General features: G+C 43.6%; 1 protein-coding gene across 1 annotated transcript in view; it reads left to right on the top strand.

Annotated features, from left to right (window-relative positions):
• Positions 1-585: 585 nt before the first annotated feature.
• kcnb1 (potassium voltage-gated channel, Shab-related subfamily, member 1) overlaps positions 586-14,808 on the top strand; it is a gene marked incomplete at its 3' end in the record, with an annotated part of 146,888 nt that continues 132,665 nt past the window's right edge. Inside the window, exons 1-2 of the mRNA XM_084316790.1 lie at positions 586-687; positions 4,625-5,273. Of these exons, the coding sequence (XP_084172916.1) occupies positions 4,707-5,273 (567 nt within the window). The 5' untranslated portion in view covers positions 586-687; positions 4,625-4,706. The remainder of the gene's footprint in view (positions 688-4,624; positions 5,274-14,808) is intronic.

The raw sequence follows: 14,808 nt of genomic DNA, 5'->3' as shown, positions 1-14,808 counted from the left end.
GGTGGGGTGGGGTTGGGTGGGTTGGGTGAGGGCTGTACATTGGAGGTGGGGAGGGGGGGGGGGGGTTGGGTATGGGACACACACACATTTTACACTGAATAGGCTACTATTCTACTCTTAGTAGGCTACACACAATAAGCAGATAGACAAACAGTTGTTCGTTTTGCAGTTCATATAGTATTTTTAAAGAAGGCACCCTGCTCTGGTCATCATTTTGGTTTCACTCTTTCGTGAAGGATTTTCTTTTAAGAAAACCCAACATGGTGTAGCCTGGTATTATTATGGGGGATGCGGCTTTTTCCACAGGGTAGAAAGGGTTAAGATGGAGCCAGGCGGCGGGGTTGCCACAGACATACCCCACTTCAGACGGAGAAGCGTCGCCCCCTTCAACAGAGATGACTGGCTGGGTGGACAGGTAGCCTATCCGGATGGGTTCTCGCCAGACTTGTTGATTTGACTTCATCGGGACAATAATTTATGCTGCGCAGACGAACAATATAGGTAGCATATAGTATAATATAGTGTTGAGAATCCACATGCCATGTCGGAGGGAGAGGAAGGTGCCGTGGAGGCAACGTTTGAAATGGAATGGGTCAGACCCCGGTAATAATAAACCAAAACCGGTTTCTGTGCTATACTGAATGATTCATCTTCGTTTCTGCCATCGGATTGACTGCCCAAAGTAAGGTACGTGTTGTTGGGGAGGGAGGAGAGGGTATTCTCTGACAGATTACGATAACTAATCAATGTAGTATATTGTTGATGTCGTATTTGCGGTTTCCGATTATGTTCGTCAACAGTATCAATTGTGAGATATGGCGTAGGATTCCGCATCAGTGGATTGGACAGGAGACATGCAAAACACTTCAGAATCTGGGTTCACAACATTGCAGTTTCTCAAGGAGCATACATTATTGCACGAGGCATGTAAGTTCCTTAGCTGCATCGCAGCACGTTACAGTTCTTGATAGATCAATATTTCGGATACATCTTTACAATAATGGTTAACTATAGACTCGACCAAATTGTTAAACAATGATATTGACTTAATTTGAACAGGGAGGAAAGAGCCTTAAAATAAAATAAAAAAGCCAACTCCAATTATTGGCCCAATACTATTGGCCCAATACTGTATATAAACTGTATATTGGTTCAATTCTGCATGCTTATTGTTGTATACCAATTAGAGTCTCTATATTGTATCATGCTCTTGTAAACTTTGCAAGGCAATGGCCAAGTTGCGCCCAGGGTGTTGTTTTGCTCTCATTCCACTCCGTGAACGAAATTAAACACCATGTAAAAAATAAGCAACAAGTGCACATTTGCTTGACAATTTACTGTACGGGCTTCCTTGGTAGAACGTGGGATATACGGTAGATCATCTCAGAACCATGCCTCCGAGGGACCTCGCCAGGATTCAGGGAATGAACAGCTCGGTCTAACGTTTCAGCACCATATGCGTGGACAGCGCCGATTTGGTGCGACGCTCCCTCGCATCCCCACCCACAATACTGCACGCACCCGGGACAGGACAGCTCCATTGGTCTCAGACAAGATTCTAATTTAGGCCTATATCAGCTATCGATCACCTAATTATCTCCACCAGGCGTAGCCTGGGGGGGATTATGCGTTGTGTGGGTGGGTGGTGTGTGTGTGTGTGTTTCTGTTGGACTTAATCTCACCAACTACAAGGCATTGGTGGATGAAACTTTATGACAAGTATCTTGTTTGAATAAATGTCCATCATATATAAAATAGATTCTGTATAAAGTTACACCTTTTCAATACAAGAGGGCAACAGGTTTGCTGCTCAGAGCCTCAGGGGATCAGCTGTCTGGCACTCTCAACATGGAAATGCCATAGTGTCGTTGCTATACTGTACCTATATGCATTAAAAACATTTATGCATTAATTCATTCCCATCATTGCAATTTAAATAAGCCCAGCCCCTGCATGCCTGGAATCTGTTTCTAACATGCTTCCTATCACCCTTCCTATATGTTTCCTAACATCCTCCCTATATGCTGCATATCACCGTTCCTATCACTTTTCCTATGCTTCCTAGCATACACCCTATGCTTCCTATCACCCTGGCTCAGGAGGTAGAGCAATCATCTGGTAGTCAGAAGGTTCCCAGTTCAATTCCCGCTCCACCCGGGCAGTGTAGTAGTATAGTAGTAGTAGTTTATTGTCACGAATAAAGTACAGGTACATTACAGTGAGATGCTTGGTTCATACACATACAGCTCATTATAGTAATATTCCACAATTATTACAGTTGATAGTAATAATGGAACACATACATTTCACACCGACATGCGCATTTGTTGATACATGCAGGACTAAGTCTTGAGACAACATATGTGTATCACTGCTGCCATTGTGTGTCAAGCAAGACACTTAACCCCTAATTGCTGGAGGCCCTATTCCCCGTACCTGGTTCAACTAAGTCGATCAAGAGTCCCATTATCCAGATTCAATTAACCCGATGTTTGAAGCCGGGATTTTCCTGTTCCTCGAAGGTGGATTCAGTCTCGTTAACTCGAACCAGACTTGAGACCCAGGATAAGTGCGCGCGGCCGCTTCAGTTGAAAAGCCAGCAAGTATCGATAGCAGAAATCCTGATTTTCTAACGGCATTGATTGATTAATTGATTTAAAACTTTATTAACAGATTGCAGTACGGCTCAATAGCCTCGCCGACAAGTTAAATGCATAATCTATAGGCTAATTTTAAGTCCCTCATTACCCCAATCAATCAGATTATATTTCTTTAAACTTGCCTGCTGGCAGTAGGTTTATGGAATGGATAATCAAATGAGATCTTGCTAGCGAAAATAATTAGTTCAACTGTTATACAGAATAAGGATACGGCTCTCTTACCCATTGATTGATGTATGGTGGATGTTTTACTTATCTGCACTGTGGTGTGACGGTTGGCCGTTTTGACTTTCACGCAGACGACCCGCGTTCGAATCCCACTTCTTCTAGTCTTTTTCTTCTTTTTGCAATGTAGGAATAATTCAATTTGGTGCACGTTGAGAGCTATATAAAGAATGACATCCTCAATGCATGTAGATTTATAATATTTTAACTTAAAACTAGGCTACTTTTGCGTATAATCATTAATATTATATTCCAAAAAAATTATATTGGAAAGGCGGGGTCTCGAACTCGGGTCGCCCGCTTGCCAGGAGCGAACACTGGCCGTTGCATCACTGTGCCAGACGGGATATATCCATTGTGTATCCATCAATGCACAAGAGACCCGTGTTTCGAATATTTTTCTTTTGAATGAAGTTTTATCTCTTTATTCTCAAATGCATTAATGTGACGTCAACGGCTCATTCAATTTCTCAAATCCGTCAAACAGCGCATCTCATCAGACATTTTAATCCCAGTTACAATATCACAATAACGTGTGAGTGATGATACAATTCAACAATCCTCAGAGTCCTCGTAATTCATAATCCACAAAAACCACAATCCACGCATAGACACTTCAATTTTATGCTTGAATGAAACACAATCCGGGCGCTCCGTTAAGCAAATCTACAGCGGAGAATATATGAAACTAATCAGAGCCAAACGGCCGATAGGTTTCATTCATTAAAAATATCCCCGCGGGATTCACATTTGCAATGCGCCGTTATTAAAATAACCACATGCAGCGTGTATCGCACTCCGAGCGCCGTATATGACGTGCATTATTTTATTTAGGACAAAGTAAATCTATAGGCTGAATATGATTTATTATCAGCATTTAGTTCTATTATTATACATTTCAAACGCCCCCTCTAGGAAAACGAAGCACAGAAACATAATTCAGAATGGTATAATGCAGATCTAGACTGTGAGAATCATTTCAGGAAGCGAGCTGGCATTTCTTTGCGGGGGCGTGGCCATGGTTCATCCAGCTAACTGAACTTAAGCCTGCTCTCGACCAGGCTCAAACTTTTTGATCTGTTGTCATGGTGATTTAGACAATCGAGCGTCGGGGAACAGAAAGGTCCGGCTTAAGTCAGGCTATGCTGGAAATTATCCGGCTAACTCAGTTAGCCAGGTATGGGGAACGGGGCCATGATGTGGTTGGCACCTTGCATGGTGAGTGAATGGGTGAATGTGAGGAACAAAAATGTTAAAGCGCTTTGGATAAAAGCGCTAGATATACAGTATAAAGGCACCATGGCATTTACCCTTCATATCACCCTTCATATGCTTCCATATGCTTTTATTAAAAATGTTTTTCTATTCTTTTTTGTTGTTGTAACAAAACACCACAGCACACAATACAGTAACAACAACAATAATAAACATAACAATATCAAATAACAACAATAACAGTACAGTAATGACAATAATAGAAATAATAAATACAGTATATATAAAATTATAAAATTTAAATTAAAAACAACACACACCCTAAAAAAGACATTAGACATTTCCTTTGTTTGTCTGTGTGTTTGTCTGTCTGTGTCCGGCGTGTCGCCTGGTAGAGATTTGCACTCCAATGAGCGCACCTAGTGAGATTAGCTCCATGGTTGATACATGTTGTAGCTAATGACAACACATTAGCGTCCTGACGATGTCCCCTCTCTCTTTCTCTCCCCCTCTCCTTCCTTTAGGACCAATGATGAAAGAAAACATGCCCACTTATAGTCCATAGCCTCGGACCTTCACCCGTTTCACAGACTGATCACCGTCATCATGGAGAAGTCCTCAGATTTAAACAAAGCTGGTTCAACATCGTCGCTTCCACCTGAACCGGTGGATATTATTCGCAGTAAAGGTTGTTATCGCCGAGTCAGACTTAACGTCGGAGGGCTTCCACACGAGGTTCTGTGGCGAACGTTGGATAGGTTGCCCCGAACACGTTTGGGAAAGTTACGAGATTGCAACACCCACGACACTCTGATGGAGGTGTGCGATGACTACAACTTAGACGAAAATGAATACTTTTTCGACCGCCATCCGGGGGCTTTCACGACCATTCTGAACTTTTACCGCACGGGTAAGTTGCACATGATGGAAGAGATGTGCGCCCTGTCCTTCAGTCAAGAACTCGACTACTGGGGCATCGACGAGATCTACCTGGAGTCCTGTTGCCAGGCCAGGTACCACCAGAAGAAGGAGCAAATGAACGAGGAGCTCAAACGAGAGGCGGACCATTTGAAAGACAGAGAGGGCGAGGAGTTTGACAACACTTGCTGTGCCGAAAAACGGAAGAAACTTTGGGACCTACTTGAAAAACCCAGCTCGTCCGTTGCAGCAAAGGTAATTACCATATTCTTATGGTCATGGGTAAAAGAAAGCAATTGGGCATGGGTTTGGTTGGAATGTTGGCTAGGCACACACACACACACACACACACACACACACACACACACACACACACACACACACACACACACACACACACACACACACACACACACACACACACACACACACACACACACACACACACACACACACACACACACACACACACACACACACACACACACACACACACACACACACACACACACACACACACACACACACTTTCTTGTCCCAGGGCACCCTAGTGGCATACACTGATTGTAACAATACAGTTAAATGCAAAAGTGTTGTTTCTTCTGTGCTGATAACATTGATAAGGCTATTTCACATCAAACCATATGAGATCAAAGTTCCTATACTGTAACATCTGCTTTTATTTCACATCAAACCATATGAGGTAAAAGTTATTTTATTTCACAGAGCTTTTTCCACACTTTTCTTGAACTATGTATTGTCAGTCAATATGTCAAGTCACTCACTGTGTCATGTCTCACTTTTTTTTTTCCAAGTGTAAGCCTAGAATTAGTTTGTTAACAAAATTGTGGGCCCTGTCTTTGTAAAAGACAGCAGGTGAAATAGTAACATTTCAGGAAGCTTTCTAGCTTCAAACGGTGTTCCAGGGATCCAATTGTGTTTATTCTGTTATCTTAGAAATTATTAACTTATCTGACTCTCACAAAACTACATAGTGCACCTTTAAGGCATAAGGCTATTGGGACAAATAACTCGTAAAGCATTTCAAATGGCCCAGTTGTCACAGGCCGTCTTTCTGGTGGGTCCTCACAGTATGGTTGTGATGATTCAATGAGCCTGGTTCCCACGAAAACAAATCTAATTTGGGTCCCTGACTTGATGATCGAATGAAAAAAAAAGTTCAATGGCAGCAGACAGAAATGATTTCTGTGGGAGCGAACCTGTGTAGTATCGTTTTCTTACATTCAAAAGGTGTTCCAGATTTCAGGTCCTTGGTCTGCTGTCAGCCTATGTGCGACTATTCATCCAAATCGGCGTTTACAACATTAGCTGCAGACAGATAGAATCGCGCACAAACAGACAGACATACGCGACCGAATGACATAATCTCCCCCAGGCTTCCGCCTGGTGGAGATAAAAACGCCATATCAAATTAAAGCAAATATTAGGAGCTGTATACCTTATTTATATCCCCAAAATGACTTGTGTGGATATTATTGATTCACCACAACCACGGCAGCGGGAAAGCCTCTGTGTGAACACAATAACTTCAATAGTTTGTATTAAAACAATTAAAACATTTGGTGTGAACATTCATGACTGCTGGAGGAAGATAGCCATTGATTTATCCCATGACCTGACCTAGGCTCTCACATAGTCTAGAAGAACAGGCTGTATACACTATGTGGACGGACAGTCCGCAGAGCCCTTTGTGTTTCATAGTCCTGCCGTGCAAAAGTTCTTTCATCCACCAGTCTCCCTTGATCAGCACCCATGCCGAGCCATATATAACACGACAGCAGTGCTCTAGCGCACAGACGTTACGTACGCGCAAACAGAATAATTGAGTGGTGCACAGACATTCCAATGCGGACGTATGCTGAGGTCCACTATAGCATCATTTGAGTCTTCTTCGACGTCTGTGGAGTCCATTCTGTGTCTGCTACCTCTGGACTGTGATTGAGCCTTAAGTTGTCCCATCACAAAAATTATACCTACAGATGCAAGTTATGCAACTCCTCGTGGACACCAAAATATGCCATGAAGTCCTCCATATTGGATCAATTTGGGGACATACCTTGTGCTGCCGGCCCCCAGCAGCAACCTCATTTCATTTGAAATGCAACTTTGATCAGCACAGAGGGGGAGAAACCCAGGTTGATGTGATGGTCCCAATGCTTTTTGCACAAGTGTTTTACTGCAGAATGAGCAAAAGCAACAATAACAACATTCCTTATAAGGTTATCAACAACCTCTGATTCTGGACTGGTTCCTCTCTGGAGGATTATGTGTAGCTGCACTTTGGCTGTACGGGCAAGTTTCACGTTTATTTGTCACATCATCATTCACGAGTTCGCCAGTGGAGATTCCAATCATCGCGGTCCTCCATACATCCGGCCAGTTCTGTAGAGCTCTCCACTCCTGCGTCCTTCCTCAGTATGTCCACGTATGTTGGCGTGGGACGTCCTCTTGGTCAGTGCCCGTGTGTTGGCTCCCAGAGCACTAGCTTGCTAGGTGGAAGTTCTTGGTGTCGGTGGCAGTGACCTGCAAGTTTCATCTTCCTGGATCCCACCTTGTCACTCAGCCTTGGTAGCCCCCCTGACTTTTTATAGCAGAGGAGGAAAATATTTTCTTCTTGGCTCCTCGGCCTAGCAGCAACATCACACAGTAGTACATACAATACGAATAGTGTAAACAACTCATATTTTTTAACTTGAACTTGAGGACTGCATACTTTTTTTGAAAAAACTCTTTTGAAAGATGACATTCTGAAGTTTCTGATACAATAAAGAAAATTCACTTTTAGTGCTAATTAAATAGAGTAACATAGGTCTAGGGATGGGTACCTTTCACATTTGAACCGATACCGGTACCGGTACCTGTGAATCGATACCGGTACCCAACGGTACCTTTTTTCGGTACTTTAGTCTCAAGAAATTTAATTTACCTACCTCAGTCGTAAAAAAAAATCCAAACTTCAAATAACTACAATTTCGACAGTTTTCGGCTTGTCATTGCTCCGACTGCTTTGTTGTTGAATCAAGTCAAATCATAGGTAAGCATATATTGTGCATGTGAACGTTGACATGAAAAAAAAAAAGTAAAAAAAAAAAAAAAAAAAAAAAAAAATTAATAATTTTTTTTTCTTTCGGTTTCTCACTTGATTCGATACTCGGTAGTACCGACGTGTTTCGGTTCGGTACCTCAAAAGTACCGAATTCGGTACCCATCCCTACATAGGTCTGAACTTGAGTTGTAGAAAAACGTGTTACTCACGTTTTTCTGTAGTAGTTAATAGTCCAGAAGTAGTATTTCCAAAAAAATTAAAACCTGAATCCATTAGTCTTGTGTAGTAGGCTACGTGTCCAAATTTAATAAAAATCCATTCAGAAATGTGTGTTTAGGAGCGGTTTTGGTAAAAAGTGAGAAAAAAGAGAGCTCAGAAAACCATTTTCTCATTGACTCAAATTAATTCAACGGATAATTATCTTCCTACTATTGGAAAGCCACACTCATTTGTTACAACCCTGTCCAATAATCTTAGAGATCGCCAAATGATTGACGGAGGTAGAGGCTCGGGAGTCGGGAGTGGTATTTGAAAAAATAAAAAGTCTGCCGTCTACTTTTGCGCATGCCTCACATATCGGCATGTAACTCGAGAACCGCTGAACGGATTTTGTCGCCTGAAACAGCAATCGACAGGCAACAAATAGGGCTTATATAATGTATTAAAAATATCCACACTCAAGCCGCTAGAGGTCGCCAAAGTGGCGTGTCGTGCTGGTGGGCAAATAGTATATGGGCCGTTGCGTGGTAAGAGGTTTGCTTGGCCAGAGATGCACCACACAAAGCCTAAATTATATTAATTGCATCCAGCACCCCCACCGTTTTCATTATGAGGCCCACAAACCTCGACACCCCGTCCTAGACCCTATAAGACATTCCTCTGTACTCCAGCTTCATAGAACTGCAGTGCACACTGCTTCATTTGCTTGATTCAGTGACAAATTGATAGGCTGCCGTGACCGTCACTGTGAGTTACTTTTATTAGCTAGCTTACTGTAGTATTTTTAGATGTGAAAGCACTTCATAGACCCACAATGTCAGTCTGTCAGTCCGTCAGTCAGTCACTCACCCACTCTGCCCCTGGTGGCGGTTCATAGACATGGAACTTTGACCACATTTGATTTCCTGTCAGCTGCTGATTTGAGCAAACACTGTAAGATGAGAAAAGAAACACTCTAGGAGACCGTCTAGCTGTCTCCTAGCAACACACCAAACACTCCACTGAAACAGTGTAGTTGCTCGGGAAGAGTGTGATGTTGTTGATGGTCTGGATGACGAGCTGTGTGACTGAGGAAGCGATTGAGCGAATGCACAAAGCAACCCACGTAATGCAGTGATTATAATGGTGCTCATTCAGAGAGGGAGACTGGAGGTAGAAGAGGTTTGACTATAGTGGATAAGATACACAGCAGAGCCCAGAATATATTTTTTTACCACACAAGATTGGTATGATATTCCTAGATCTTGAGTCATATTTGATCTGCAATGCCTAGTTTAAAAGTCAGTAATTTCAGGCTATATTAAACACACATTGTTTTGGTGGTGCTGTAGTGACATCTAGAGGCTGAAATTACAATTGTAAGCAGGTAATTACTAGTAATCTGTACAATTAATAATTTGAAACATTACCTTCCCAACTATAAAACATTCAAACATGAACGTCTTATATATAAATGGTAAATGGCTGCATTTTTATAGTGCTTTTATCCAAAGCGCTTTACAATTTGTTCCTCACTTTTGACCCATTCACTCACACATTCACACACTGACGGCGGAGGCAACCATGCAAGGTGCCAACCTGCTCATCGGGAGCAATTAGGGGTTAAGTGTCTTGCTCAAGGACACTTCGGCACGGTGCCCGGGAGGAGCGGGAATCGAACCTGGAACCTCCGGATTACCAGACGACTGCTCTACCTCCCGAGCTACTGTTTAAGTTAAAGAGCCCCTCCGCTCAAAAACATGTTTTTTTTATGGCTAAGTCCTCTTGGAGGCAAGACTTCGACTAAACAAAACACGTCACCAGAGCATCTTTTTTACATTCTTCCCCTGAAGAGGGAGAGCTTCTCCGTACTCCAGTGAAAGCTGAGGTGCACGTGTGATGTCACTAATAGGTCGACCCTATAATAGGCCAATATGTGGTAACTTGACACCTTTAGTTTCAGCCTACAAAGAAAGCTGAGTATTGACTTGTCTTATATGCAATAACGAATATAAGATTCTAACCTGGAATTCCTAGTAAATTCCAATGGGTGCTTGTTGCCGAATTGCATATTCATAGTTTCTCAATGAGGGAAAAGGTGTAGAGGCGCTGCTAAGCTATTTACAGTCATGTATTGAACAATTTGGTTGAAAGATCATATTTATACAAATTGTTATTCAATATAGAAGAAGGGTTTCAAATATATCTGAAGGGGATCTCTAAGACTGGATTAACCATGTCCAATTAACGCTTTATAGTCATTTAAGTTAAGACTAGATGAACCTTCTCCAAATACAACCTTCCAACCCCCCTGCCCCCATCTGCTGTTGTTGGATCCATGAGCCCCACTATGCGGCCATGTCTGACTGGATCAGTTCTTATCAGTACTGCACGCCTTTAACTGGGGGCTAACTGTGGCTCCAGTAGGCCTGCCTGCATAGCGCTGGGTATGGGGCTAACTGTGGCTCCAGTAGGCCTGCCTGCATAGCGCTGGGTATGGGGCTAACTGTGGCTCCAGTAGGCCTGCATGCATAGCGCTGGGTATGGAGCTAACTGTGGCTCCAGTAGGCCTGCCTGCATAGCGCTGGGTATGGGGCTAACTGTGGCTCCAGTAGGCCTGCATGCATAGCGCTGGGTATGGAGCTAACTGTGGCTCCAGTAGGCCTGCCTGCATAGCGCTGGGTATGGAGCTAACTGTGGCTCCAGTAGGCCTGCCTGCTTTGGGTCAAAAGATGGTTTGAAAGTGTTGTATGAAAAGCCGCAGAGAGTCTCACAGCCATCGTGGGGGGAAACCTCTTCTTTTTCTCCACCCCTCCTCCGATTTTGCACATTTAGCAGTTTTAGTGATTACAATCAGCCTCACCGATTACTACTTTTGAGTCATATGACCTTTATCGCGTATCAAGTATCCACGAGTGAGTGCGACACTCTACTCTTTTGATGCGGTATCGTCTTTCTACGACGTTCTTTTTTATACAGCGTAGTATTGACCTGATTGGGGTCGATACCTGGACGGCAACTGTTTTTCGATAGCAGTTTAACTTCGTTGTCTTGGGTGGTCCAAACCGAATGACGAAGCTGGGTAATAGATCCAGAGACGTCAACACTCCTTCACAGCACATCATTCACATGCATTTCAGTTGTATTCCAGCATATGTAGGCTAAATGATGACCTAATCCTATACATTCCACAATGGACAGACGTCGGTTTTCCGCAAAGCCTTCCTCGGGCTTCCTGTGTGTTTCTTCGACACCTGTGTCTCAGTAGGCCTGGCATGGGGGCTTCGTACAGCACTACCTGGCGCAGACCACAGCAGAGAATGTTACACTCCCTCAGAGAGACATGGTCTCCCTTTGATCACACTTGCCTGAGCTGGACGGAAGGGATCAAAGAGAATGCTGTCTTCCCTTCAAACGCTGTTGATAAAAACTTTGAAAAAGAGAGCACACAAGGCCACCTCGCTCGGCTTCCGGCAATCGTCTTCAAGAAATGGAAACTAGAACTATTAGTCGTTGACCTCGGCTAACGCTTTCGCAGGTGTGAGAGGCTGTCAAACAGATGCCAGATGAACGCTATCAGACCGTCAGTGAAACGCCTTCTTTGTGAGAATCAATGTGCATTGTGTTAACGTTGGCGTAATGCTCTAGCCTACTACAGAAAAGACACGGCTGCTTTGAGCGGATCCTATACGTTTCTGTCTCCCATTATCTCAATCCCCATAGTCTGCAGTCTATGAAAATGCCATTAGAGAAAGTAATGGTTTGTTAAATGGTCAACAATATCGGTCACCCTGGTGCTCATCACAAGGATGCTGCTAATCTATGGCATATCCCTCTATATGCAATACAACCAGCCCTTGATACCGGCACGCATTGCTTCCCATCAGAGGAGTGCTCAGCTGTGCTGTAAATCCACATCACTGCTTTGATTAGCATCATTACGGAGCTATGGGAGAGACGTGCATGCCAGGAAAAAAGAGCAACCTCCACACTATGAGAGAGGGTGTGTTTATCAATTCCTAATTAGCTTAAAAGGGTAATGTGAAGCCACAGACCCAAACTACTAAAAGCGTTGAGAGGGGTTGATGCATTGCCATATTTCATGGGCAGTAGAACACACTCTGTGGGGTTGTTGAGTGGTCTAAGCTGAAAACCACAGGCTTGTCCAGCACCTGGCTTCTCAGCTGTGAGCCCCCCACCCCCCTTCTCTGTCTTAGGCAAGGGTTTGGATTGGGCATGTAACATGTAACAGCCATAATAAACAGATGGACAGTGGTGGAAACGAGTGCAGGAAACTGCATGGTTACCAAGCAACAAGAGCATAATTCTATTACTTTCAGAGGAGGGGTTGCAAAGCATTAGAATAGCCTTACGTGTGTATGTTTGCATCTCTCTCTCTTTCTCTCTCTCTCTCTCTCTCTCTCTCTCTCTCTCTCTCTCTCTCTCTCTCTCTCTCTCTCTCTCTCTCTCTCTCTCTCTCTCTCTCTCTCTCCATCTCTCTTCTTTGCGAGCACATTCTGTGTGTGTGTGTGTGTGTGTGTGTTTACCATGCATGTTTACCCTAGCCCCTAAGTTTCTGTCTGACTCAGTGCACAGAGAAGAGCCAAGAATGAGCCAGTGTCAACATGGTGGGAACCAAAATGTCCACAGAAAGGCCTAGAGACATTCCCATGTTGTGTTTGACCTGGTCTCCTCCCATATATCCTCTTATCGTGGTCTCTTTCCCCATCCATCTTCAGGCTTCCCTCCGCCATACCCCAACTAAATGTCAGGGAAAATGTCACATTAATTATTCCCCAGGAGACCTCAGGCCCAATTTGAAGCTTCGTCCCTCCGTCCGTGGGTCCACATTCTCACTAAGCCGCACCGTTTGTCTGTATCTGTCTCCAATCACATTTGGGTTCGGTGATCCCCCTGTAAAACGGGTTTCGTGTTTGACCCGCCAGCGATGCGAGTGTAACACACACACACAGTCCGCTTGGAGCTCAAACCCACATTCCTCACCAGAATATGTTCTTTAGGAATCCAGTGGAGGCATAATCCCTTATTTGGTTATTCTTGGAACAGTGGGGATGTCTTGTTCTATAGTTAGCACGTAATACCAGAATAAGCTTACTCACATCAATGGAGTAGAATGCTGAGACTGACGAAGTGTTGGACTTCAGAACCCATCTGCCTACCGCCTAGTTTATAAAACTATGGGTCGAGACCCAAAATGGGTCACGGACTACTTTTGGTGGGTAATAATACGTTTTTGATATGGTTCAAAGAGCATGGGTCACATGGCAACAGTAGTAATGTGTTTTTATATATTTCAATGAACCTGGGTCACGTGGCAACAGTAGTAATGTGTTTTTGATATGTTTCAAGAGCATGGTCACAGGACAACAGTAGTAATGTGTTTTTGATATTTTTCATGAACCTGGGTCACGTGACAACAGTATTAATGTGTTTTGATATGTTCAATGAACCTGGTCACATGACAACAGTAGTAATGTGTTTTTGATATGTTTCAATGAACCTGGGTCACATGACAACAGTAGTAATGTGTTTTGATATTTTTCAATGAACCTGTGTCACGTGACAACAGTAGTAATGGTTTTTGATATGTTTCATGAACTTGGGTCACATGACAACAGTAGTAATGTGTTTTTGATTATGTTTCAATGAGCCTGGGTCACATGACATCAGTAGTAATGTGTATTTGATATGTTTCAATGCACCTGGGTCACATGACATCAGTAGTAATGTGTTTTTGATTTGTTTCTATGAGCCTGGGTCACATGACAAAAGTAGTCATGTGTATTGGATATGTTTCTATGACCTGGGTCATATGACAACAGTAGTCATGTGTATTGGATATGTTTCTATGAGGCTGGGTCACATGACAACAGTAGTCATGTGTATTGGATATTTTCTATGAACCTGGGTCACATGACAACAGTAGTCATGTGTATTGGATATGTTTCTATGAACCTGGGTCACATGACAACAGTAGTCATGTGTATTGGATATGTTTCTATGAGGCTGGGTCCCATAACAAGCCTGGGTCCCTGACTTGAGAAGTTTAGATCCCATTGCCCAGAAAGATGGTTTGAATTGTATTTTTAGGTTGTGGGTTAAGGTTAGGGTTTAAGGTACGGGTAAGTGGTTAAGGTTAGGGTTAAGGTATGGGTAAATGGTTAAGTGTAGCCGGTGTGATCTTGTCTGTGTTGTGTTTAAAGTCGATTCGACCCCTGTTAAGGGATCGCCCTGAGTGGGAGTTGAACCCCGGACGCCGGCGTCGCGGGCGGCATCACAGACCACTAAGCAAGAAGTGAATTCACTCCTTGCTTAGTGGTCTGTGATGCCGCCCGCGACGCCGGCGTCCGGGTTCAACTCCCACTCAGGGCGATCCCTTAACAGGGTCGAATCGACTTTAAACACAACGCAGACAAGATCACACCGGCTACATGTGGTGCCGTGACCCGGATGCCCTGGGTGGTGTGAGTTTAGTGGGGTGAGTGTAAGGAGGTACCGCAGTGT

The sequence above is a fragment of the Notolepis coatsorum genome (genome assembly GCF_963971535.1).
Source record: "Notolepis coatsorum genome assembly, chromosome: 6".
NCBI classification, from domain to species: Eukaryota; Metazoa; Chordata; class Actinopteri; order Aulopiformes; family Paralepididae; genus Notolepis; species Notolepis coatsorum.
The sequence above is the reverse complement of the archived record's forward strand: the minus strand, read 5'-3'. Positions and strand labels throughout refer to the sequence as shown.